The 21991-nt window shown below is 62.5% G+C and overlaps 1 protein-coding gene across 1 annotated transcript; it reads left to right on the top strand.

Annotated features, from left to right (window-relative positions):
• The first annotated feature begins 217 nt into the window (after window positions 1–217).
• GALNT9 (polypeptide N-acetylgalactosaminyltransferase 9) lies at window positions 218–21856 on the top strand. Its single transcript, XM_070399769.1, has 11 exons — window positions 218–670; window positions 8824–9004; window positions 11921–12087; window positions 13568–13742; window positions 14229–14426; window positions 14778–14895; window positions 19328–19513; window positions 19665–19802; window positions 20253–20348; window positions 20667–20834; window positions 21040–21856. Exons 1-11 carry the CDS (start codon window positions 421–423, stop codon window positions 21184–21186), a joined length of 1824 nt encoding a protein of 607 aa, XP_070255870.1. The 5' UTR covers window positions 218–420; the 3' UTR covers window positions 21187–21856.
• The last annotated feature ends 135 nt before the right edge of the window (window positions 21857–21991 follow it).

Raw genomic sequence — 21991 nt, 5'->3', positions numbered from 1 at the left:
TGGCCCCGGGCAGCCCCTGAGCTCGGGGACCCCGGCGGCGGCGGGGCGCGCGGAGCGGGCGCGGTGGTGCTGAAGGGACAGCTCCCGGCGCGGCCCCTCCTCCCGCCGCAGCCCCGCCCGCAGCCCCCGCCCCGCCCCGAACCCACAGCCCCCTCCGCCCGCCCGCACCCCCCGAGCTCGGCCCCGACCCGCCGGCCCCCTCCCCCGGCCCGCACCCCCCGAGCTCGGCCCCAAACCCACGGCCCCCGCCCCCGGCCCGCAGCCCCCCGCCCCCCCCCGCCCCGCAGCTCCCGTGGCCCCGCAGCGAGCCGGCCAGGAGGGGCTCATGGTCCCCGAAGCGCCGGGCTGGGCGGAGCCTCGGGCGGCCGGGCCCGGCAGGTGCCCCGCGGGGGAGGCAGCCCCCCGCTCGCAGCCGCGTCCATGGCGGTGGCCAGGAAGATCAAAACTTTGCTGACGGTGAACATCCTGGTGTTCGTGGGCATCGTCCTCTTCTCCGCGTACTGCCGCCTGCAGGGCCGCGCCGAGGGGCCGGGCCAGGTCCTGCGCGGCGCCGACCGCCGGGCGCGCAGCCGGCTGGGCAGGGCGGGCGCGCGGGGGGACCCGGGGGACCGCGAGGCCATCCTGCAGCGCCTGGACCACCTGGAGGAGGTGGTGTACCACCAACTGAACGGTGAGCCCCGGGGACTGGGGGGGGGGGCGGCCTGTCCGGAGCCGGTCACTGCCCTGTGTCCAGCCGCTGACCCTGCGCTGACCCCTGGGGCTGGCGGCCCGCAGGGAATGGGGTGGAACTTTCGGGATCGGGGAGGCAGGAGGGGGACAGGGGGCTCTTGGCCGGCTCCTATCGCAGAGGCGTTGCCTGATGACCCCTGGCCACTCCGCTGCCCAGTGGACACTGGAGACCACCCCCCCCCCAAATACTCCAGGACTCAGCTCCCCCCCTGGTGGGACCGGGCACTGGAGAGAACTTCCGAAGAGGCTGTAGGACCTGCCCTGGCCGGTGTGGCTCAGTGGATGGAGCCTCGGCCTGCGGAACAAAGGGTCCCGGGTTCGATTCCCGTCAAGGGCACGCACCTCAGTTGCAGGCTCCTCCCCGGCCCGGGTCCTGGTCGGGGCGCGTGCAGGAAGCAGCCTGTCGATGTGTGTCTCTCACATGGATGTTTCTCTCCGTCTCTCCCTCTGTCTCCCGCTCGCTCTGAAAATCCATGGGACAATGTCCTCGGGTTAAAGACAAAGAGGTCGTAGGACCTGCTTGAGGGGCAGGTAGAGTCCAGGTGCAAGAGTGCGGGCATACTGTGCTTCTCTGGCTGCTGAGGGGTCAGGGGTCAGGGGTCGGGGGTCGGGTACCGGAGGGCGACGCTGCCCTTCCGAGGTGGCTGGCCTGGCCCTCTTTTTTATTTTAATGTTTTTTATTGACTTCAGAGAGGAAGGGAGAGGGAGAGAGAGGAACATCCATGATGAGAGGGAATCCTGGACCGGCTGCCTCCTGCACGCCCCACACTGGGGATGGAGCCCACAACCCGGGCCTGTGCCCTGACTGGGATTCGAACCCTGACCTCCTGGTTCCTAGGTCGACGCTCACCACTGAGCCACACGGCTGGCGCTCTTCTATGCGAGTGGGAAGAGGGGCCTCGCCGACCACGGGGCTCACTCAGCTGCCCGTCCTGGAGGAAGCCCGGGGCTCGCTCGCCCCAGGAAGGGTTGGGGGTCAGGCGTGAGGCTGGGAGCCTGTGACGGGGGACAGTAGTCAGGGGCCTGGCAGGTGTTCACTGAGCAGGTGGGCCCTGGACCCCGGGGACTGTCTGTGGGAAGCCCAGCTGCTGGCGGGGGCTCCTCGTTGCATCGGGAGCAGGTGTGGGTCACCCCGGAGGGTCAGCGTCGCTCTCAGGGGTCAGAGCCATGGCCACCGCTGGCGAGAGGAGCGCTTTCCTGCTTAGGAGGCGGCTCTGTGCGGGTTCTGGAGGGAGGAGGAAAGTTTGTGTTGATCTCTTTGGGGGTTTTTCCTCTGGTTTCTGTGCTGGCAGCCCAGCCACACTCAGGAAGCATCAGTACCAGGCTCGCCGGGAGGTGGCTGGGCCGGTCTGCAGGCGGCCCCGCCTGATGCGGGGTCCTGGCGGGGTTCCCTTCAGGGCGCTCAGCCCACCTCTGAGCAGCACCTCTAAACCGGGAGCCTTGGTGACACTTCGAGGCTCAGGCTCTGTCTGCAGCCTCGCCCGCCGGGACCCAGCCCAGCAGCCCCCTCACGCCCAGGCACCCTCTCGCCACCCCCCACCCACCTCCCCAGGACGCCTGGTCTTGCTCCCCAGGCGGTTCTGAAGGGCCCTGCGGCTCTCCTGGTCTCCCCTCCTCAGCCGAGGCCGCCTGCGCGGGGAGGAAGTTTGGTTCAGCGGCCCTGGCCGCGCCGGCGGGCGGTGCATCTCGGGAGGCGTGTGCCCCACGGCAGCCCACAGCGTCTCGCTAGGAGGGTATCTGCGGGTGTGAGCCTGTTTCCTGGGAGAGAGGAGGGTTATGTAAAGACGGTGCCGCTCGCCCGGTTGTGTAACTCCAGGCCGGCCCTGCACCAGCCCTTCCCGCCGCGCCCTTCCCGGGGAGAAGGAAGAGCCAGGCTCTTGGTGGCGGGAAACGGGCCCTTCCCTTGACCTTCCCGCTTCCCGGCTCTGACCTGCGATGCGGATGTGTCTCTGGACAGAGGGTCACCCAGGCCCCCGCCCTCTCCCCTCTCCCCTCTCCCCTCTCCCCTCTCCCCTGGTGTCCCCGCCGCCCTCTTTCTCTCCCCTCCTCCTGCCCTCCTTTTCCTGTAAAACTCTCCTCCCTCTCCCTCCCCCTCCCTTTCTCCCCTAATCTCTCCCTCCTCCTCAATGTCCCTGTCTCCCCGCCCCCCGCTTTCCCCACCTGTCCCCCATCTCTGTCTGTGTCCCTCTGTCTCCATCTGTCTGTCTGTCTCTGCCTCTCCCTCTCTCTGTCCCTCTGTCTCTGTATCTCTCTGTCTGTCTCCCCGCCCTCACTCTCTTTGGGGAGTCCGTCTTGCCCCCCTCCGGCCAGGTACTCAGCACAGTGTCTCACCCAGGAGCCACTCGGCGTTTGCTCCTGGAAATGACAGGGGAGCCCCAAGGCCACACGCACCCCAGGGGGTCCCTACGAGGGGGGCAGTGCAGGAGTGGGGCTGATGGTTGATCACAAGAAGCCACGTGAGAACAGGCTGAGCCCCGTGGGAAGGATGCGGAAGGACAAGAGGAAAATGAGTCTCGGCTTCCGCAGCCGAGGGCGGCGCAGCTTCCCCTGAGGGGCAGTGGCCGGGCGCCGGAGGAGGGACAGGCCAGCGGGCCCCTGGGGATGCCACCTGACTGGGGTTTTTCTCACGGGGACTCCGCTGAGCAAGCAGAGGTTGGGACTGTCTCCCCGGCCTGGTGACAGCTGGTGTCGCCGGGACTCGCGTCTGACACCCCCCCACCCCATTGCAGTTCACCCAAAGGAAAAAAGCATTTTCCAGGTGGTTCATTTATTTATTTTAAAATACATTTTTATTGATGTCAGAGAGGAAGGGAGAGAGGGATAGAAACATCAATGATGAGAGAGACTCGTGGATCGGCTGCCGCCTGCACCCCCCTACTGGGGAGCGAGCCCACAACCCAGGCCTGTGCCCTGATGGAGAATCGAACCTTGACCTCCTGGTTCATAGGTCGACGCTCAACCCCTGAGCCACGCCGGCCAGGCTGCCATTGGGATCTAAACAGAGACCTGAGCCCGAAGGAACACAGTCCTCCCCCGTCAGACCTGGATGGGTGTGGGGAGCCGGGCCTGACCATCTGACCCTCTGGGGCAGGGTCCCTCGGAGCCAGGTTGCTGCCAAGGTGGCAGGACGCACGGATGTCCCCCCCCCCCCCCCCCAGCAATAAGGAGTCCTGAACCTGGGGCAGGTGGGCCCCGCGTTGGGAGGAGCAGTCCACACCCTCCCCTCCCTCCCTTCCCTCGCTGGTGCACGCAGAGCCAGGAAGTCATCTGCCCGACATTTCCATCCTTATCCCCGGCCCGGCCCATCCATATTCATCTTCCTCGGACGCGAGGATTATGGAGGGGATCTATCAAACGCTCTATTAGTCTCGGTGAGAAAATATTTTACAGGTATCACGGGCCCTGCGAGATATTCCTGACTCCATTGTTTCCGAGGGCCGTCCGTCTCCCCACCATCGACAATACCTTATCCGCTTGGGCCTCGGGGGAACCTTAAAAGTCCTGTCGGTAATGAAATTAGCTGCTGTTTTGGAGAGAGTGGATCCAGCTGAGGCCGGGAGGGAGTGAGGTGATCTTCGAAGGCCCAGGCAGCGCGTCTCCCGTCTTTACTGGGTGTACTGGTCACTAATGCGGATTAACCATCACCCGGTTACTAATGCGGATTAACCACCAACCGGTTAGTTAAATGTGGATTAACCATCACCTGGTTACTAATGCGGATTAACCATTAACTGGTTACTAATGCAGATTAACCATCACCCGGTTAGTTAAATGTGGATTAACCATCAACTGGTTACTAATGCGGATTAACCATTAACCGGTTACTAATGTGGATTAACCATCAACTGGTTACTAATGCGGATTAACCATCACCCGGTTACTAATGTGGATTAACCATCACCCGGTTACTAATGTGGATTAACCATTAACTGGTTACTAATGCGGATTAACCATCACCCGGTTACTAATGCGGATTAACCATCACCCGGTTACTAATGTGGATTAACCATCACCTGGTTACTAATGTGGATTAACCATCAACTGGTTACTAATGCAGATTAACCATTAATTGGTTACTAATGTGGGTTTTTATCAATAGATGGGGTTACACATATGCTGATATATATGTGATTTGTTATGTGTGCTATTTTGTTGTATTGACAACAAGCTTCAAAACTTCCTATGTCAAATTTGCTGAAGGTGTTAACATCATAGATATTTTTACACTTAAAAATGTCAAATTTCGTGCCAAAAAAAAAGAGCATTTGCGGGAAGTTTTAATTCATTACTTTATTTTGAAGAAAAGTGATCGTATATTTCGGGAAGCTTATGGGGAACATGCTCTGTCTCAAGATACTTGTGAACGCTGGTTTAAACGCTTTAAAAGTGAGGATTTCGATGTGAAAGACCAAGAACATCCAGGTCAACCGAAAAAGATGGAAGACCGACAATGACAAGCTTTATTGGGTGAAGATGCGTGTCCAACTCAGAAACAACTCGCAGAAAGATTCAACGTTGCTCAGCAAACAATTTCCGACCGTTTACAAGCAATGGGAAAGGTTTTAAAGGAAGGAAAATGGGTGCCACATCAACTGGACGAAAGACACATGGAAAACCGAAAAGTCATCAGTAAAATGTTGCTTCAACGGCACGAAAGAAAGTCTTTGGGCATCGAACTGTGACTGGCAATGAGAAGTGGGTTTATTCTGAGAATCCCAAACGCACAAAATCACGGGTTGATCCAGGTCAACCATCCACATTGACTGCAAGGCCAAATCGCTTCAGAGAGAAGACACTGCTCTGCGTTTGGTGGGATCAGGAAGGTGTGGTGTATTAGCAGCTTCTAAAACCAGGTGAAACCGTTAATACTGATCGCTACCGACAACAAATAACCAATTGTTCATCGTAAAACGGCCACCGTGGGCCAGAACACACGGCAAAGTAATTTTGCTTCGTGATGAGGCACCATCACACACTTCAAAACCAGTGAAAGACGGGTGAAAAGATCTTGCCTGGGAAGTATGAGCCCACCCGCCGTGTTCACCGGCCCTGCTCCTTCCGATGACCACCTGTTCCGATCGACGGCACACGGGCTCTCTGAGCGGCGCTTCCACACGTGCGAAGACGTGGGAAACTGGGTCTCTGAATGTCCTGCCTCAGAACAAGGAAAATTCCCTTGGGACGGTCTCCACCGATCACCTGAGAGATGGGGAATGGGTGGCCAGCGATGGACATGACTCTGAATAAAGCACTTTGGATGTTTCTCTTGAAGTTATCGTGTTTTCTTTGATTACGAAATCCGAATGTTTAACCGGTTAACGCTAATCCGGGATGGAGCCCACAACCCGGGCATGTGCCCTGACCGGGAATCGAACCGTGACCTCCTGGGTCATAGGTCGGTCTCAACCACGCCAGCCGGCCGTTTGCAGTATCTAGACCCCCCGTCCCTCTCCCAGGGACCCAGTCATCGGCTCGGTTCCCATTATTCCTTCCTTTGGGCCTGGTCATTCCTGGCCAGGTGGCCACAGCTTAGAGAAGCGGAGGCTATTCCTGGCGTTTACATCTCACGTTCCTAGTGGTTTCCAGGGCCGCGGTGGGTTCGACCAGCCTGCCCTGCCCTCCCGGGGCCCCCGGCTGACCCCGAGACCCCTTCTGTGGGCTGCCAGAGGCCGTCACACGTCCCCAGGGGTGCCCGGACCCCGAATCCTGAGCCAGGCCGTATCTCACAGCCGCCCGATGCCGCTAGCGGGCACGCCTCCCCCCTCCTCGCAGAAGAGCCTCTGCGGGCAGCCGTTTCCTCTCCGGGAAGATTGGCTTACGCGCCGGTGACAGATGGGACTCAGTGACTCAGAGAGAAGCTGGGAGCTTGGAAACCACACTCCTTCCAAGTTGAGAAATCACAGCGGCCCCCACAGCCAGGCAGCCGGGGGGAGCGGGCGTGGGAGAGGACGCTTCGGGGTGGGGAGGGGGCAGAGGCTGCCCGCAGGGCTCCCGGGAGCTGGCCGCAGCCGGGCAGGGCCAGCGAGTCCCCAGGTGGGCAGGGCAGCCTCTCGTCCCTAACACCCACCCCTTGCTCCTCTGAGTGGGAATTCAGGGTCCCTGACAAAACCCTGGCTAACGGGGCCCCCTGTGTTGTGCTTTGTCTTTCTCATGGAACATGAAATCCAGACGCTGCCAGGCGCCCTCTGGACCTCCCCCCCCCCCCCCCCCCCCCGCCCCCTGCATTGCTCAGGCGGCGTGGCTCAGGGGTTGAGCGTCAACCTATGACCCAGGAGGTCAGGATTCGATTCCCTGTCGGGGCACATGCCCAGGTTGCAGGCTCGATCCCCAGTGGGGGGCGTGCAGGAGGCAGCCGGTCCATGATTCTCTCTCATCATGGATGTTTCTCTCTCCCCGTCTCCCTCCCTCTCTGAAATCAATACAAATACATATTTTTAAACAAGGAAGTCTAGAAGATCTGGCGTCTTTGGACCCGAGGCCACACGGGTGGGGCTCCTGAGCCGCAGGCCCCACCACTCCCTACAGCCCCCCCCCCCCCCCGTATGTGTGGGTGACAGTCTCGGTGGATCATGAACCCCCACCTGGCTTTTCTCAGGGCACAAGAGAAGGTGCCTGGGAAGCGGGCGCAGACCCACTGCTCTGAGTCCCGGCTCCGCGTGGCCGCACCTCACGCCCTCCGTGCGGCCAACTCCCGGCCCCCGTGCCTCCCGGTCAGCGCCTGTCATTAGCTCCCTCGGGTCACGGACTTCAGACAATTCCTCCGCGAACGCGGAATCGCCGTGGGCGGCCGGCGGCCTCCGCAGAGGTGCCCGACCTCGTCCAATGACAACAACGATGATGAACTCGGACAAAGGGAGATCGCCTTCCGCCTGATTCGTTAACAGAAGCTGCTGGCTCTCCAGTCACTCCCTGCCTGACAGCAGCGCGTCCCCGCAGGCGTGCCCTCGGGCTCCGGGCTCCGGGCTCCGGGCTCCAGGCTCCGGGCGGAGGAGGGGTGGGGGGGTGCAGGCATCACGGGGTTCCTGCCCCTGAGGAAGCCTCCTGGGCGCCCGCTGAGGCTCACTTTCCTGAGAGCGGCCCCACCTGGGCATGAATGCAGGTCCCCCAGGACCCCCAAACCGGGGCTGGCGATGGGGTGGCTGGGGACGGGGACCCCCTTTTCCTGTCTGGGTGGGATGAGGTGCAGGGTACCCCGTCCCTCACAAAGCCGGGTGTGTCCAGAGATGCTTCACTGGGGAGCAGCCTTCTTCCCACCACTCAGTGGTCACCGCAGTCGGTTTGTCGAAGTCCTTGCTGGTCTAGCCCGGCCGGCGAGGCTCCGTGGCTGAGTGTCGACGTATGAACCAGGAGGTCAGGGTTCGATTCCCGGTCAGGACACATGCCCGGGTTGTGGGCTCGATCCAGGCCCGTCACGTGCGGATTCGAGGGGGCAGCACAGAAGAGACTCGAACCAGAAGAAGCAGTGCCCCCTGGAGCGGGGCTGGCGCGCCAGGGCGCAGGGGACACGGTGACTGTGGGCAGATTTCTGGGTTGTTTTTTTCTTTTTTTATGTATTTACTAGAGGCCCGGTGCACAAAGTCATGTATGAATGGGGTCTGTCGGCCCGCCCCACGGGGGCCCATAGGGCCAGGCTGGCGGAGGGGAAGGGGGGAGAGGCAGTGGGCGGTTGGCCAGCCAGCCCCACCCCCAATCGGGGGAAGGGGGGCGGGGGGACGATCAGGACCCAGGTCCGGCTGGTTGGCCGTCATTCTGGTCACTCCGGTCATTGCACTGTTTGGTTGCTGGGCTTCTATATACATAGATATTGATTTCAGAGAGGAAGGGAGAGGGAGAGAGAGACATCAGTGAGAAGAGAGAATCATGGACCGGCTGCCTCCTGCACGCCCCTATTGGGGATCGAGCCCTCAACCCGGTCCTGTGCCCCGACCAGAATCGAACCCGGGACCCTTCCGTCTGCAGGCCGTCGCTCTCTCCCAACCGGTGAGGGCGCTACCAGGGATCTTTTTACTGATCCACGGTTTTGCCTTTCCCGCCTCATCCGTCCGTCCGTCTGTCCCGGAACCTGCCTGACCCCTCTTTTCTGCTCCCCTCCAGGCCTCGCCAAGCCCATGGGTCTGGTGGAGGGCCCGGGGGGCCTGGGCCAGGGCGGTGCTGCGGCCACACTGCGAGACGACAGCCAGGAGGCGGCCGGCAACTACGAGGAGTTCGGCTACAACGCGCAGCTGAGCGACCGGATCTCCCTGGACAGGACCATCCCCGACTACAGGCCCAAAAAGTGAGCAGCGACCTCCCACGGGGTCCTCCCCCCTCCCCCTCCTCCCCTCCCCCTCCTCCCCTCCCCTCCTCCCTTCTTCCTCCTTCCTGCCTCCCTGCCGGCCGTGGGCTCCGGACGCAGCCTATCACATGGACCCTGTCCCTCCCCCTGGGGGACCTCCCCTCCCTGGTTTCTGTGCTTGCGGCCGGGGGTGGGCGTCTGATTCTCGGCCCAGCGACAGGGCTGGCTGCTGGGCCCCTTTTGATGCGGACGTTTGTCGGTCTGAGAAAGCCAGGCTGGGCCACTGCAGGCCCTCACGGCGCTGCCACGAACACGAATGCCACGTGTGGCACAGGCCATGTTTTGGTCCAGAGATGGTGGTTCTGTGCCCGTGTCCCCGCCCCAGGCCTACCCCGTCGCACGCCTCTCCCCTTAGCACCGTGTTCGTGCCGCTCTCTCTGTGGGTGGACAGCTTTCTAGTTAGGCGGCGGTTTCCTATGCATCGAAGCACATGGCATAGATCTAGGCCACAGCCTGGCCCAGGGGACCCTGAGAGGACAACTGGCAAATCCACGTGAAACAGGATCGTAACCGCGCGGCCTTCCCGGGCCCCGCCCTGCATCCCAGCGCTTAGGGTCCCCTCCGCCCACGTCCCCGAGGTCTGCATGCGTGTTAACGTCGAAGCTGGGAGCAGGGAGGTGTCCAGCAGGTGCTGACCGAGTGGGCCGTGAGCGGGAGGCGTCCCTGGTGCGTGGGCCTGGGGCCTGCTCCCCACCTCCTGCCCGCAGGGCCCGCGAGGCGAGGGGGTGGGTATCTGACGATGAGCAGGGAGATTCGCTGTCCACACGGAAGTGACCGTGTTGTGTGGCTTGTTCTGTGGGGAAAGGCACCTGCTTTCTCTCCTCGCCGGGAGGGACCGCAGCAAAGCCACGCCCCCCACAGGCAGTTCGTCCGCACGGGGACACCCCGCCTTCCGCCAGCCCCCAAGCTGTCTGTCTGTCCGTCCGTCTGTGGCTGGGAAGGAGGTGTGTGCGGGGAGGGCAGGGGCCTCGGGAACAGGGTCTCCCAGAGATGGTCGAGAGGCCAGCAGCCTCCCACGACTCTGTCCTCTGAACAGGCTGCAGGCCCATCCTGTTTTTAAAAATACATTTTTATTGATTTCAGAGAGGACGGGAGAGGGAGAGAGAGAGAGAGAGAGAGAGAGAGAGAGAGATAGAAACATCCATGATGAGAGAGGATCATGGACCGGCTGCCTCCTGCACGCCCCTCACTGGGGATCGAGCCCACAACCCGGGCCTGTGCCCTGAGCGGGAATTGAACCCTGACCTCCTGGTTCATAGGTCGACGCTCAACCACTAAGCCACTCGGGCCGGGAGCGGTGGCCCATCCTGCTGCAGGGTCAGAGGCTAATGGGAGGCCGAGGGGACAGACAGACAGGCAGACTCCGTCTCAGAAGGACAGTTCTGTGGGGCTCTCCACGCCCCCCTGGCTCCTGCCTCGGGCCCTGTGGTTGCCCTGCCAGCTGGAAGGCTGGCGTCAGTGTGGCCCCACTCACATCGGTGCCCCTGGGCAGGCGGGACAGTGTCACCCGCGGGCAGATGCCGCCACCAGGAAGGCCTCCAGGATGTCAGGGGCAGAACCGTCTCGGGTGACGCTTCTGCAAACCCTCCCCAGCTGTTCCCAGAAGCCTCATCAAGGTCTCGACGTGACGCAGCTTCCTGGCTGCGCTGAGCCCAGACCCGGGGCCTGGCAGGACGTGCGCTCGGTTCACCAGGCAGGGCTCACGCTCCCTGGGAGGCACGCCGCTCGCCAACCTCTCCCGGAGCTTTATGTCTCCGGAGGCACAGAGGGCGTCCCCATCAATCTCCATCAGTGTCGGCCGCGGCCCCGTGTCCCGCGAGGCCAGCCCGGCTCTGCCTGCCTCGCGACCGCCCGGGACCTCAGGAGTGGCTGCCACCTCCCTCGTGCCGCCGCCTCTGCTCTGCGGGCCCATAAATCCTCAGACGCCCGGGGTCGGGAGGCTCGGCCTCTCTGGCTCCAGGTGGATGTGAGGTCTGAGCCGGGGCCCCCTGTGGCCGGAGCCCAGCCGTCCTCCCCGGGTGGGCCCTGAGGCACCTGCCCTCCCCCAGCCCCGTGCAGGCAGCACTGGCAGCACCATGTGCCCAGTGCTGGGCGGGGCCACGCGTCCCAAATCAGCCAGACTTGGGAAGGCCAGGTTCTGGTTACCACGATGCTAGCAGATGACGTCACAGTCAGTGCATTTAAACCACGTTGGGTTTTTAATTAATTCTCTCCGGAGGATATTTTTCCCAGTAATTTTTTTAATTTTTTTTAATATATATTTTTATTGATTTTTTACAGAGAGGAAGGGAGAGGGATAGAGAGTTAGAAACATCGATCAGCTGCCTCTTGCACACTCCCTACTGGGGATGTGCCCGCAACCAAGGTACATGCCCTTGACCGGAATCGAACCTGGGACCCTTCAGTCCACAGGCTGATGCTCTAGCCACTGAGCCAAACCGGTCAGGGCTCCCAGTAATTTTTAAATATGCTTTTATTGATTTCAAGAGGAAGGGAGAGAGAGAGAGAGAGAGAGAGAGAGAGAGAAATATCCATGATGAGAGAGAGTCATGGATCGGCTGCCTCCTGCACGCCCCACACTGGGGATCGAGCCCACAACCCAGGCCTGTGCTCTGACCGGGAATCCAACCCTGACCTCCTGGTTCATAGGTCGACACTCAGCCACGGAGCCATGCCGGCCGGGCTGTTCTGTTCTTTGTTAACCCTCACCCTCTGTCGTTGGCAGTGGGACGGGGCACTGGCCGAGCTGGCCCTCGCGGGGGCAGCAGGCTCCGGCCTCCCTGTCTGTCCGTCCCCCAGCCCGGCCCTGACACTGTCACCGCCCCCCCCCCCCCCCCCCCGGCCGGGGCCCGGCAGGTGCAGGCAGATGAGCTACGCGGACGACCTGCCCCAGCTCTCGGTGGTGTTCATCTTCGTCAACGAGGCGCTGTCCGTCCTCCTGCGCTCGGTGCACAGCGTGGTCAACCACACGCCCTCCCCGCTGCTCAAGGAGGTCATCCTGGTGGACGACAACAGCGACAACGGTGAGTGGCGGCCGAGGCCCCGGGCGGGGCGTCCCGGGCGGAGCTGGAGTCGGGGTGCAGACCAGGGAGCCGTCGCCACCGTCACCTCCAGAACGTCCCATCGTCCCAACCTGAGGCCCCGTCCCCATGAGACATGCCCCCCAGCCCCTGGGCACCACCACCCACGTCCTGTCTGTGCGTCTGACCTCGGGTCCCTCACAGACGCGGGTCACACACGCGCGGCCTTCTGTGTCCGGCTCGTTTCACCGAGAACAGTGTCCTCACGGCCCGTCCACCCTCGCAGGTGTGGGATGTCCTTTGTGTTAACCCTCGCCCGAGGATATGTTCCCATTGAGTTTTTTATGTTTTGTAGATATATCTTTATTGATTTCAGAGAGAGGAAGTGAGAGAGAGAGATTGAAACATCAATGATGGGTCCTGATCGGCTGCCCCCTGCACGCCCCCTACTGGGGATCGAGCCCGAAACCCTGACCTGGAATCGAACCGTGACCTCCTGGTTCATAGGTCGACGCTCAGCCACTGAGCCACGCCAGCCAGGCTTCCATTGATTTTTTTTTTCATAAAGATTTAAACATTTTTTTTTTAAATGGCTCTGACTTCTGACAATTTTTATTTTATTTTTTAAATATATCTTTATTGATTGCATAGAGGAAGGGAGAGAGAAAGAGAGGTAGAAACATCAATGATGAGAGAGAACCATTGATCGGCTGCCTCCTGCAGATCCCCTACTGGGGATCAAGCCTGCAACCCGGGCACGTGCCCTTGACTGGAATCGAACCCAGGACCCTTCAGTCCGCAGGCTGACGCTCTATCCACTGAGCCAAACCAGCTAGGACTCCATTGATTTTTTTAGAGAGTGGAAGGGAGGGAGGGAGAGAGAGAGAGAGAGAAACATCGATGTGAGAGAGACACATCAATTGGTTGCCTCTTGCAGGAGTCCCCATCGGGGCTGGGAATTGAACCTGCAATCCAGGTACATGCCCTTGACCAGGACTAAACCCCTCAACCCTTTGGTGTCTAGGCCAGAGCTCCAACCACTGATCCACACGGGCTGGGCCAGCTCCCTCCCTTTTTAAGGCTGAATAATATTCCATTGTCCGGAGGACCACATTCACAGGCGCCATTTCCTCTCACGGCTGAATAGCTCACCCCGTGTCCTCCCATCTTCACAACACCGGCCCCCGATCAGTCTCCTTCGTGTCTTGTTCCGTCTCTGCCAGGGAAGCCCAGCTTCCTGGGTGGGTCTGTCTCAGGGGTGGGTGTCCAGCACCACGACGCACGTCCAGCCTCCGCAGGCCCCGCGCACGTGGATGGCACGTGGATGGCACGTGGACGGCACGTGGATGGGACGTGGACGGGAGGTGGATGGGACGTAGACGGGGCCACTCGGCGCCCAACCTGTCCACGTGGTCCTCGGGCCCCTCCGGGTGTTGGGCGCTGAGGCGCCTCTGTGTCCCCCCCGTCCCCCACCCCCTGACAGCGGAGCTCAAGTTCAGCCTGGACCAGTACGTCAACAAGAGGTACCCGGGGCTGGTGAAGGTCGTCCGCAACAGCCGGCGTGAGGGCCTGATCCGAGCGCGGCTGCAGGGCTGGAAGGCGGCCACGGCCCCCGTCGTCGGCTTCTTCGACGCCCACGTGGAGTTCAGCACCGGCTGGTAAGGGCGTTTCGGAGCCACGAGTCTGCCACCTCCAAATGCAACTTTAAAAAAATTATAAATATATTTTTATGGATTTCACAGAGAGAAAGGGAGAGGGAGAGAGAGAGAGAAACATCCATGATGAGAATCATGGACTGGCTGCCTCCTGCACGCCCCCTGCTGGGGATGGAGCCCACAACCCGGGCGTGTGCCCTTGACCGGGAATCGAACCGTGACCTCCTGGTTCACAGGCCGATGCTCAGCCACTGAGCCACGCCCGCCGGGCCGGCCCACGTGGTCTGATAGCCTTGGTGTCCATCGGCCGTCGCTGTCGCTGCCCCCGGCAGGCGAGTGGGTTGCAGGGAGCCAGCGGGAGGCCCTGGGTTTGGCGCTCAGCAGGTGGGCGCCGCGCTGGCCCTCAGACCCCGAGTGGCCGCCTGGCTCTGGGCTCCTGCTGGGGTGCGTGGCCCCCCCTCGGCCCTTCCTGAGGCCCGTTCACCGCAGGGCCGAGCCCGCCCTGACGCGGATCCGGGAGGACCGCCGGCGCATCGTGCTGCCCGCCATCGACAACATCAAGTTCGACACCTTCGAGGTGCAGCAGTACGCCAGCGCCGCCCACGGCTACAACTGGGGGCTGTGGTGCATGTACATCATCCCGCCCCAGGACTGGCTGGACCGCGGCGACGAGGCCGCGCCCATCCGGTGAGCTGCCGCCGGGGCCCCTGGGGCCGGTGGAGCCGAGGCTCTAACCACTGAGCCCCGGCCGGGCTGGGACCTGGTTTCTTAACTTCCCTGCTCTGAGGTGCCAGGACGGGATGCCAGGGCTGGAATGAGCCCCTGGGCTGGCCTGCCGGGCGGTCACCAGGCCCCGAGGGACACAGAGACCAGCCGGCGGAGGCCCCGCCTCAGTCCTGGCAGCTGAGGGAGGCCAGGAGCACAGGGGAGGGGGGGGAGGTGTGAGGTGTGAGGGCGTGGAGACAGCACGTGGGCCAGCAGGCGCTGCAGGGCGCTGGCCCGGCCCCACCCCCTCACGCGCTGTCTGCCCCCCACCAGGACCCCCGCCATGATCGGCTGCTCCTTCGTGGTGGACCGGGAGTATTTCGGGGACATCGGCCTCCTGGATCCAGGCATGGAGGTGTATGGCGGCGAAAACATCGAGCTGGGTATGAGGGTAAGTGACCGCCGGGGAGGACGGCGTGCGGGGCTGGCCTGGGAGGTCGGGCGGGTGGGCCCGAGAGCTGCGTGTCCCCCAGTGGGACACGGGGCCCCCACTGAGAGTCCACGTACGGGCTCAATGGCATTGGAACGAGGAGGGTGGTGTCTGCTGAATATAATAAGAAAAGATTGCACATTTAGGTTCATTTTAATCATTTGAGCCATTTATTCATATATATGTCAGAGGGAGAGAGAGATAGAAACATCAATGATGAGAGAGAATCATTGATCGGCTGCCTCCTGCTCGACCCACAACCTGGGCCTGTGCCCTGACCGGGAATCGAACCGGGACCTCCTGGTTCATAGGTTGACGCTCAACCACTGAGCCACACCACCGGGCAAGCCATTCATTCTTGCTGCGTCACGCTCAGGGGTGGGCAGCGAGGACGGCTGGGAATTCAGGAAGCTTGTCCCTTTGGCCCTGGGTGTTTGATCGGTCCTCGGGCTGTTTGTGTGTTCGCCTTCTTCGGATGTGGAAAGTCGGGGTGCAGAGGGAGATGTGGGCACCCAAGTCCCCCTGGGCGGGGGGGCGTGGGGGCAGCTTGGTTCAGGGGCCGGAGGTGCTGGGCCCGCAGGATGGCACCTCGGCCGTCCCCTCTGACTCCACCCTTGACCCAGCGAGGACACGAGGCCCGCAGTGCCCTCCTGCTCTCTGTCAGAGGGGGTGTGACTCGGGGTGGCGGGAGGGCCGTGGCCTGAAGTCCTCTGGGGCCACCGTCCACCCACCGACTCTCAGGGGCTGTTCATGCTGCCGGTGTGGGGGCCGCCGCCTGCCTGGGGCCTCTGGGACCTGCTGTGCCTGGGAGTGACGGGGAGGTTGGGATGCTCCGTAAATACCCCCGAAGGAAGCCCCGGGGACCGGGGCCACGCGGGCTCCACGTGGAGCTGTGGGTGAGCTCTGACTGGTGTGTGGCTCTTGTTTTGTGTTCTGTTTCTGGAGCTTCGTCTGTGGGGTTGTTTTTTGTTGTTGTTGTTGTTGTTGTTTTGATTTTTTGCCTGCGGCCTTTATTCACAGAAAAGATGATTTAAGGCAAGTTTTTAAAAATTTATATACAGTGTATTGAAGTGGCCCATTTCAAAACCTATTTGCTGTAGGCGTTGAGGTTAAACCTAGAGATCGCCTGACGATGGCTATAAATCTAATAGAATAACACTCGCCTCCCCCTTTTCTTTGATTAATGTTCGATTACCGCGGCTGCACAGGCTAAATGCCATTAAACAATCAGCTCCGTTGCTGCCTGCCGTCAAATCCCCTTGAACCTTTTAAAATGATGCTTATAAATGTGTTTTCTTTTCTCTTTAAGCATTTTCATTGCCTGATATCATAGCAGGAATCCCCCCAAGTGCATAAAACAATTCCCGTGTGTCTGATAAAGTAATCGTTTGCCGAACCTCAGGTCCTTGGGAACATTTCAGGGCTGTCTGCAGCCGTATTTAAATCTCTGACATGACCCAGTTGTAAATCACAAATTTAGAATCAGCCCTCAAGTACACATGTTAGAAGTGGAGTCGGGAGGTGAATCCCACAGATTCTCCCCGTTGCTGACTTCCCTCTGTCCAGCTTCAGCCCAGACCCCACTTTGCAACATGGAGACCAATCCAGGGTCACAGCACCTGGTCTTTTGCAAGATGCCCCCTCTTCAGACCCTTGGAGATATCTTGTGACTGAGGTGATGCAGGAGCAGGTGCAGGAGCAGGAGCAGGAGCAGGTGCAGGAGCAGGAGCAGGAGCAGGTGCAGATGCAGGAGCAGGTGCAGGAGCAGGTGCAGGAGCAGGAGCAGGAGCAGGAGCAGGAGCAGGAGCAGGTGCAGGAGCAGGAGCAGGTGCAGGAGCAGGAGCAGGTGCAGGAGCAGGAGCAGGAGCAGGAGCAGGAGCAGGTGCAGGTGCAGGAGCAGGAGTAGGTGCAGGAGCAGGAGCAGGTGCAGGAGCAGGAGCAGGAGCAGGAGCAGGTGTAGGAGCAGGAGCAGGAGCAGGTGCTGGTGCAGGAGCAGGAGCAGGTGCAGGAGCAGGAGCAGGAGCAGGTGCAGGTGCAGGTGCAGGAGCAGGAGCAGGAGCAGGAGCAGGGGCAGGTGCAAGAGCAGGAGCAGGAGCAGGTGTAGGAGCAGGTGCAGGAGCAGGAGCAGAAGCAGGAGCAGGAGCAGAAGCAGGAGCAGGAGCAGGTGCAGGAGCAGAAGCAGGAGCAGGAGCAGGAGCAGAAGCAGGAGCAGGAGCAGGTGCAGGAGCAGGAGCAGGAGCAGGTGTAGGAGCAGGTGCAGGAGCAGGAGCAGAAGCAGGAGCAGGAGCAGGTGCAGGAGCAGGTGCAGGAGCAGGAGCAGGAGCAGGAGCAGTTGTAGGAGCAGGTGCAGGAGCAGGTGCAGGTGCAGGAGCAGGAGCAGAAGCAGGAGCAGGAGCAGGTGCAGGTGCAGGTGCAGGAGCAGGAGCAGGTGCAGGAGCAGGAGCAGGAGCAGGAGCAGGTGAGGGTGCGGGTGAGGATGCAGGTGTGGGTGCAGGTATAGATATGGATTAGGTTGGGGAATGCTGACATCAGTGTGGGAGCCTGGCATTCACTCATATCCAAAAGGCCTGTCTGACCTTGAACTCCAGCCAAGGGGACTGGCCAGCCCTGTCCTGAGGGACAGTGGGCAGAGACTGGCTGTGGGCACCTGGGGCCAGGTGCTCCCAGGCAGCTTGGAGATGCGATCCATGCATTTCCCCCGCCCCAGAAGCACCCCCTCCCGCCTCTCTGATGCCTCCGACTGCCAGGCCCCCTCCTCCGCCCCAGCTGGTGTAGGGAAAGGTGCAGCCAGGCCTCCCCTCGCTTCTGCGGACTCTTCCTCCTGTATTCCGGGACCCTGCTCCCGTGCACAGGGGCCTCCAAGCTGCCGCCACCGCCTCTGATCCGTCGTTAACACGGGCGCCCGCACGGCCCTTCTGATCGATGCAACCTAATTAGAGGAGTAATTCTGTGGTCTCGGGGCCAATGTCACTTCTCTGATTGTAGAAATGCCAACTGCTCGTCTCCTAATGAGGAGAGTCCTAGAGCCAATTAGGGGGAAATGAATCCATCCCGTCGGTCGGGTTAATAAAGGTCAAGACGAAACCAAGCGCTGAGCGTCCCGGTTAGGAGAGCCGGTGCGGCTGGGGAACGGGAAACCCTTTGTGTCTCTGTTTCAACACGTTCAGACTCCCTGCTCCCCCAGGGGTTGCAGGAAGCCCCCCCGCCCACCGAAGGCAATTGCTGCCCTTCCAACCGGCCCTTTGAGGGGCCCTGTTAGAGAGAGAACACCTGGGCTGGGGCTCCTCCCGCTCCCGCGTGGATTCACAGGGGCCTGTCTCGCGAAAGCAAAGAACAGTGTTGATACCCAGGGAGGGAGCAGGGAGGGGTGCCCACCTAGGGGGTCCCTACTTGGGAAGAGGGGCCCTGCATTCAGACAGCAGAGGGGTGGGTGCATGGGTGCCTCGGGCGGGTCCTAGACCTTTCTCCGTGCACAGTAGGGCAGCGGGGAGGGCGGGAGGGGACTGATGTACCTTTCTAGTCTGCTTCTACTCTCAAATGGTCGGTCTGCCAGGTGAGGTGAGGGTGCATCCAGGGCCTCAGCCCAGGAGGCAAGGCTGGCCCACAGGGTGAGCCCCTCACCCGCCCAGCCTCCTGTCTACCTGAGCAGGGGGATCGGGCCTCCGGAGGGGAGCAGTAGTGGCCACTCGAGGGAGGGCAGTGTCTGTCCACTTGAGTGTCCTGTGGGAACGCCCGTGGTGTACACGCTTCTCCCGAACACCCACGGAGACTTGCATTTGGAGCCTGTCCCCCCACGGAGGGTCCCTCTTGTTTGTATCCTGTCACGGGCAAGAGACGTACAATTTGATAGCAAATGCCCAAGGGCAGCCTTGTCCAGGCTCTGGTGGACTGAACCCAAGGCCGAGGCTTCTCTTTGGCCTTGGTCCTGGGACGAGCACACAGGTGCCAGGCTTCCAGGTGCCCGCAGGGCAGGTGAGCAGCGGTGGAGCTGGGGAAGGGCTAAGGAAGGGCCGGGGGCGTGGCCGGGGGCGTGGCCGGGGCGGGGAGTGCTGGGGGCAGTGCTGGGAAAGACTGGGCGTGGCTGGGAAGGGCTGCGGGCGGGGCTGGCAGGCAGGGGGCGTGGTTGAGAAAGGCAGGGGCGGGGCGGAAAGCGCGGTGGGCGGGGCTTCAAGGAGCTGGGAGGGTGAGGCTGTGGGCAGGGCTGTGAAGGACCATGGGTGGGGCTTGAGAAGGGATGTGGGTGGGGCTGTGAAGGGTCGTGGGCGGGGCTTGAGAAGGGATGTGGGCGGGGCTGTGAAGGGCCGTGGGCGGGGCTTGAGAGGGGCTGTGGGCGGGGCTGTGAAGGGCCGTGGGCGGGGCTGGGAGAGCGGGCCTCCAGCGGGCTGTCCCGCAGGTGTGGCAGTGCGGAGGCAGCATGGAGGTGCTGCCCTGCTCCCGCGTGGCGCACATCGAGCGCACCAGGAAGCCCTACAACAACGACATCGACTACTACGCCAAGCGCAACGCCCTGCGGGCGGCCGAGGTGTGGATGGACGGCTTCAAGTCCCACGTGTACATGGCCTGGAACATCCCCATGACCGTAAGCCGGCGCTCCCATCCGGGACAGCTGCCCTGGGAGGGCCCCAGGCAGGAGGGGCCCCCAGTTCCTGGAGCTCCCCACTGGCAGCGGGGGCCTGGGTCAGGCCTGGGTCGCCCGTGAGGACCCTCACTCACCCCTTCCCGCCTCGCAGAACCCAGGGGTGGACTTCGGGGACGTATCCGAGCGGCTGGCCCTGCGCCAGAGGCTGAAATGCCGGAGCTTTAAGTGGTACCTGGAGAACGTGTACCCCGAGATGAGGACCTACAACAACACCCTCACGTACGGAGAGGTACCGCCTCCACCCGATGGCCCTGGTCAGCCAAGCCCCCCCAACCTTCCCGCGTCCTGACACTCCAGTGCCCGTCAGCAACCCCCCCCCGCCCCCCCCCCCCCCGCCCCTGCGTATGTTCATAGACATCCCTGTGCGCCAGTGTCCGGGTGTCCATGCACGTCTGTCTGTCTGTCTGTCTCCCCCAGTGACAAGCAGGGTCATCCTCACAGAGGATCCTGCCAGTCTGTCCCCAGCGAGCCCGGCTGGACACCCCCACTTCTCCTCCCCACCCCTCAGTCTCCTCCTCCACCCCCCTCACCTGCCCAGAGCAGACCCCTCCGCTGGTGGGCCTCAGCCCCTGGGTGTGTCAGCCTCCTGCCTGCCCGCTGCCCCCATCAGGGCCCAGGGTGGTGGAGCCCCTCGCCCCTCCCCTCGGCCATGGGTTTCTCCTTGGGTTTCTGGTTGTAGGTGAGAAACAGCAAGGCCAGCGGCTACTGCTTGGACCAGGGAGCGGAGGACGATGACCGAGCGATCCTCTACCCCTGCCACGGGATGTCGTCCCAGGTAGGGGCGGGGCTGCCCCAACCGCAGGAGGGAGGCGGGGCAGGGTAACCACCATGGCTGTGCAGTCAGGTGCCTGGGGGTGCATGTGGGGTTCCTAGCAAAGTTCCGGAGAAGGAGGCTGAGGCTGTCCCACAGCCCCTCGCCTGCTTTTATAAATAAAGTTTTATCGGCACACAGCCAGCCATGGAAGGAACAGGACAGGCTGGGAGCAGGGCTGTCCCTGGGCGGGCTGGCCCCGGGAGGTGATGCCCACCCTGCTCCCTCCAGGGTCCCCCCTCCCCGGCCCAGGGTCACCCTGCTTCCCCCCCACCCCCCCAGCTCGTGCGCTACAGCACGGAGGGCCTGCTGCAGCTGGGCCCCCTGGGCTCCACCGCCTTCCTGCCCGACTCCAAGTGCCTGGTGGACGACGGCAGGGCCCGGGTGCCTGCGCTGAAGAAGTGCGAGGACGTGGCCCGCCCAGCGCAGCGGCTGTGGGACTTCACCCAGGTCAGCGGGCGGGGAGGCCCCGGGAGCCGGTGGGACGGCTGACGGGGGCGGAGGGGGGGGGGGTTGTGTGAGGGCAGAGGAATGTGGGGGCAGCGGGGCCCTGAGTCCCAGGGGGCTGTGAGCGCGAGGGGCTTGCATCCCTCACTCCTGAACGCTCTCCCGCCGGCACCGGCGCCCGTGCTGACTCGGTTTCCCTGCCTCGCAGAGCGGCCCCATCGTGAGCCGGGACACGGGCCGCTGCCTGGAGGTGGAGATGTCCAAGGACGCCAACTTCGGGCTGCGGCTGGTGATGCAGCGGTGCTCGGGGCAGAAGTGGGCCATCCGGAACTGGGTCAAGCAGGGCCGGCACTGACCGGCCCGGCCTCCCGCCCCCCACGCAGGCCTGGAGGCCTGGGGAGGAGCCCGGCCTTCCCACCGTCCCCGAGCGGAGCCCAGCGGACCCGGCTGTGCCTGCACCAGCTCGGGCTGGGACCTCACCTGCGCCGCTGGGGGTGGCGGGTCCTGTCCCCGGGACAGCGGGCGGCCCCCTGCGTGCTCCGGAGGCCCGGGGCCCAAGCGCAGCGCCGACAGCCGCTCGGGCTCCAAACCACGTGCCTTTTCCACGGTTTTCCTGTCCAGCCGCCCGGACGGCCACCCTCTGCATGCACCGCCCTGTACACACCCCGCAGACCTGCCCGTGGATGCAGACGCGGCGGGCTGGCCTCGCTGCCGTGCCCACCCTCCGGTGCCCACCCCGCCGGGCCCGAGAGCGAGCAGAGCTGAGAGGGGAGACGGAGGCCAGCTGCAGGGTCCCAGACGGAACGGCTTCAACCCAATGGACAGCGAATTGGAGGACACGGGCCTGCGTCGCGTCCACCGGGTCGGAGCTGGCCAGCGTCCAGGGGCGGGTCCCTGTCCCGGCGTTTCCCATCCCCCCCGCTCCCACCCGGGCCAGGCGCCGACCCTTGTCACTCTAAGGCAGGGGTCAGCCAATGAGGACCCACAGCCCCTCGCCTGTTTTTATAAATAAAGTTTTATCGGCACATGGCCACGGCCACCTGCTTATGTATTGTGCATGTAGCCGCTTTGGGGCTCCAGGGTGGAGTGGAGAAGCAGGGACCCCCCTGTCCCCGCCCCCTGCCACACGCACGCACACACACACACACGCACGCACACAC

This window comes from Myotis yumanensis, unplaced genomic scaffold (assembly GCF_028538775.1).
Source record: "Myotis yumanensis isolate MYYU_CA2020_CCGP unplaced genomic scaffold, mMyoYum1.0.hap1 SCAF_19, whole genome shotgun sequence".
In the NCBI taxonomy this organism is placed as follows: Eukaryota; Metazoa; Chordata; class Mammalia; order Chiroptera; family Vespertilionidae; genus Myotis; species Myotis yumanensis.
This window is presented reverse-complemented; position numbering and strand designations above follow the sequence as displayed.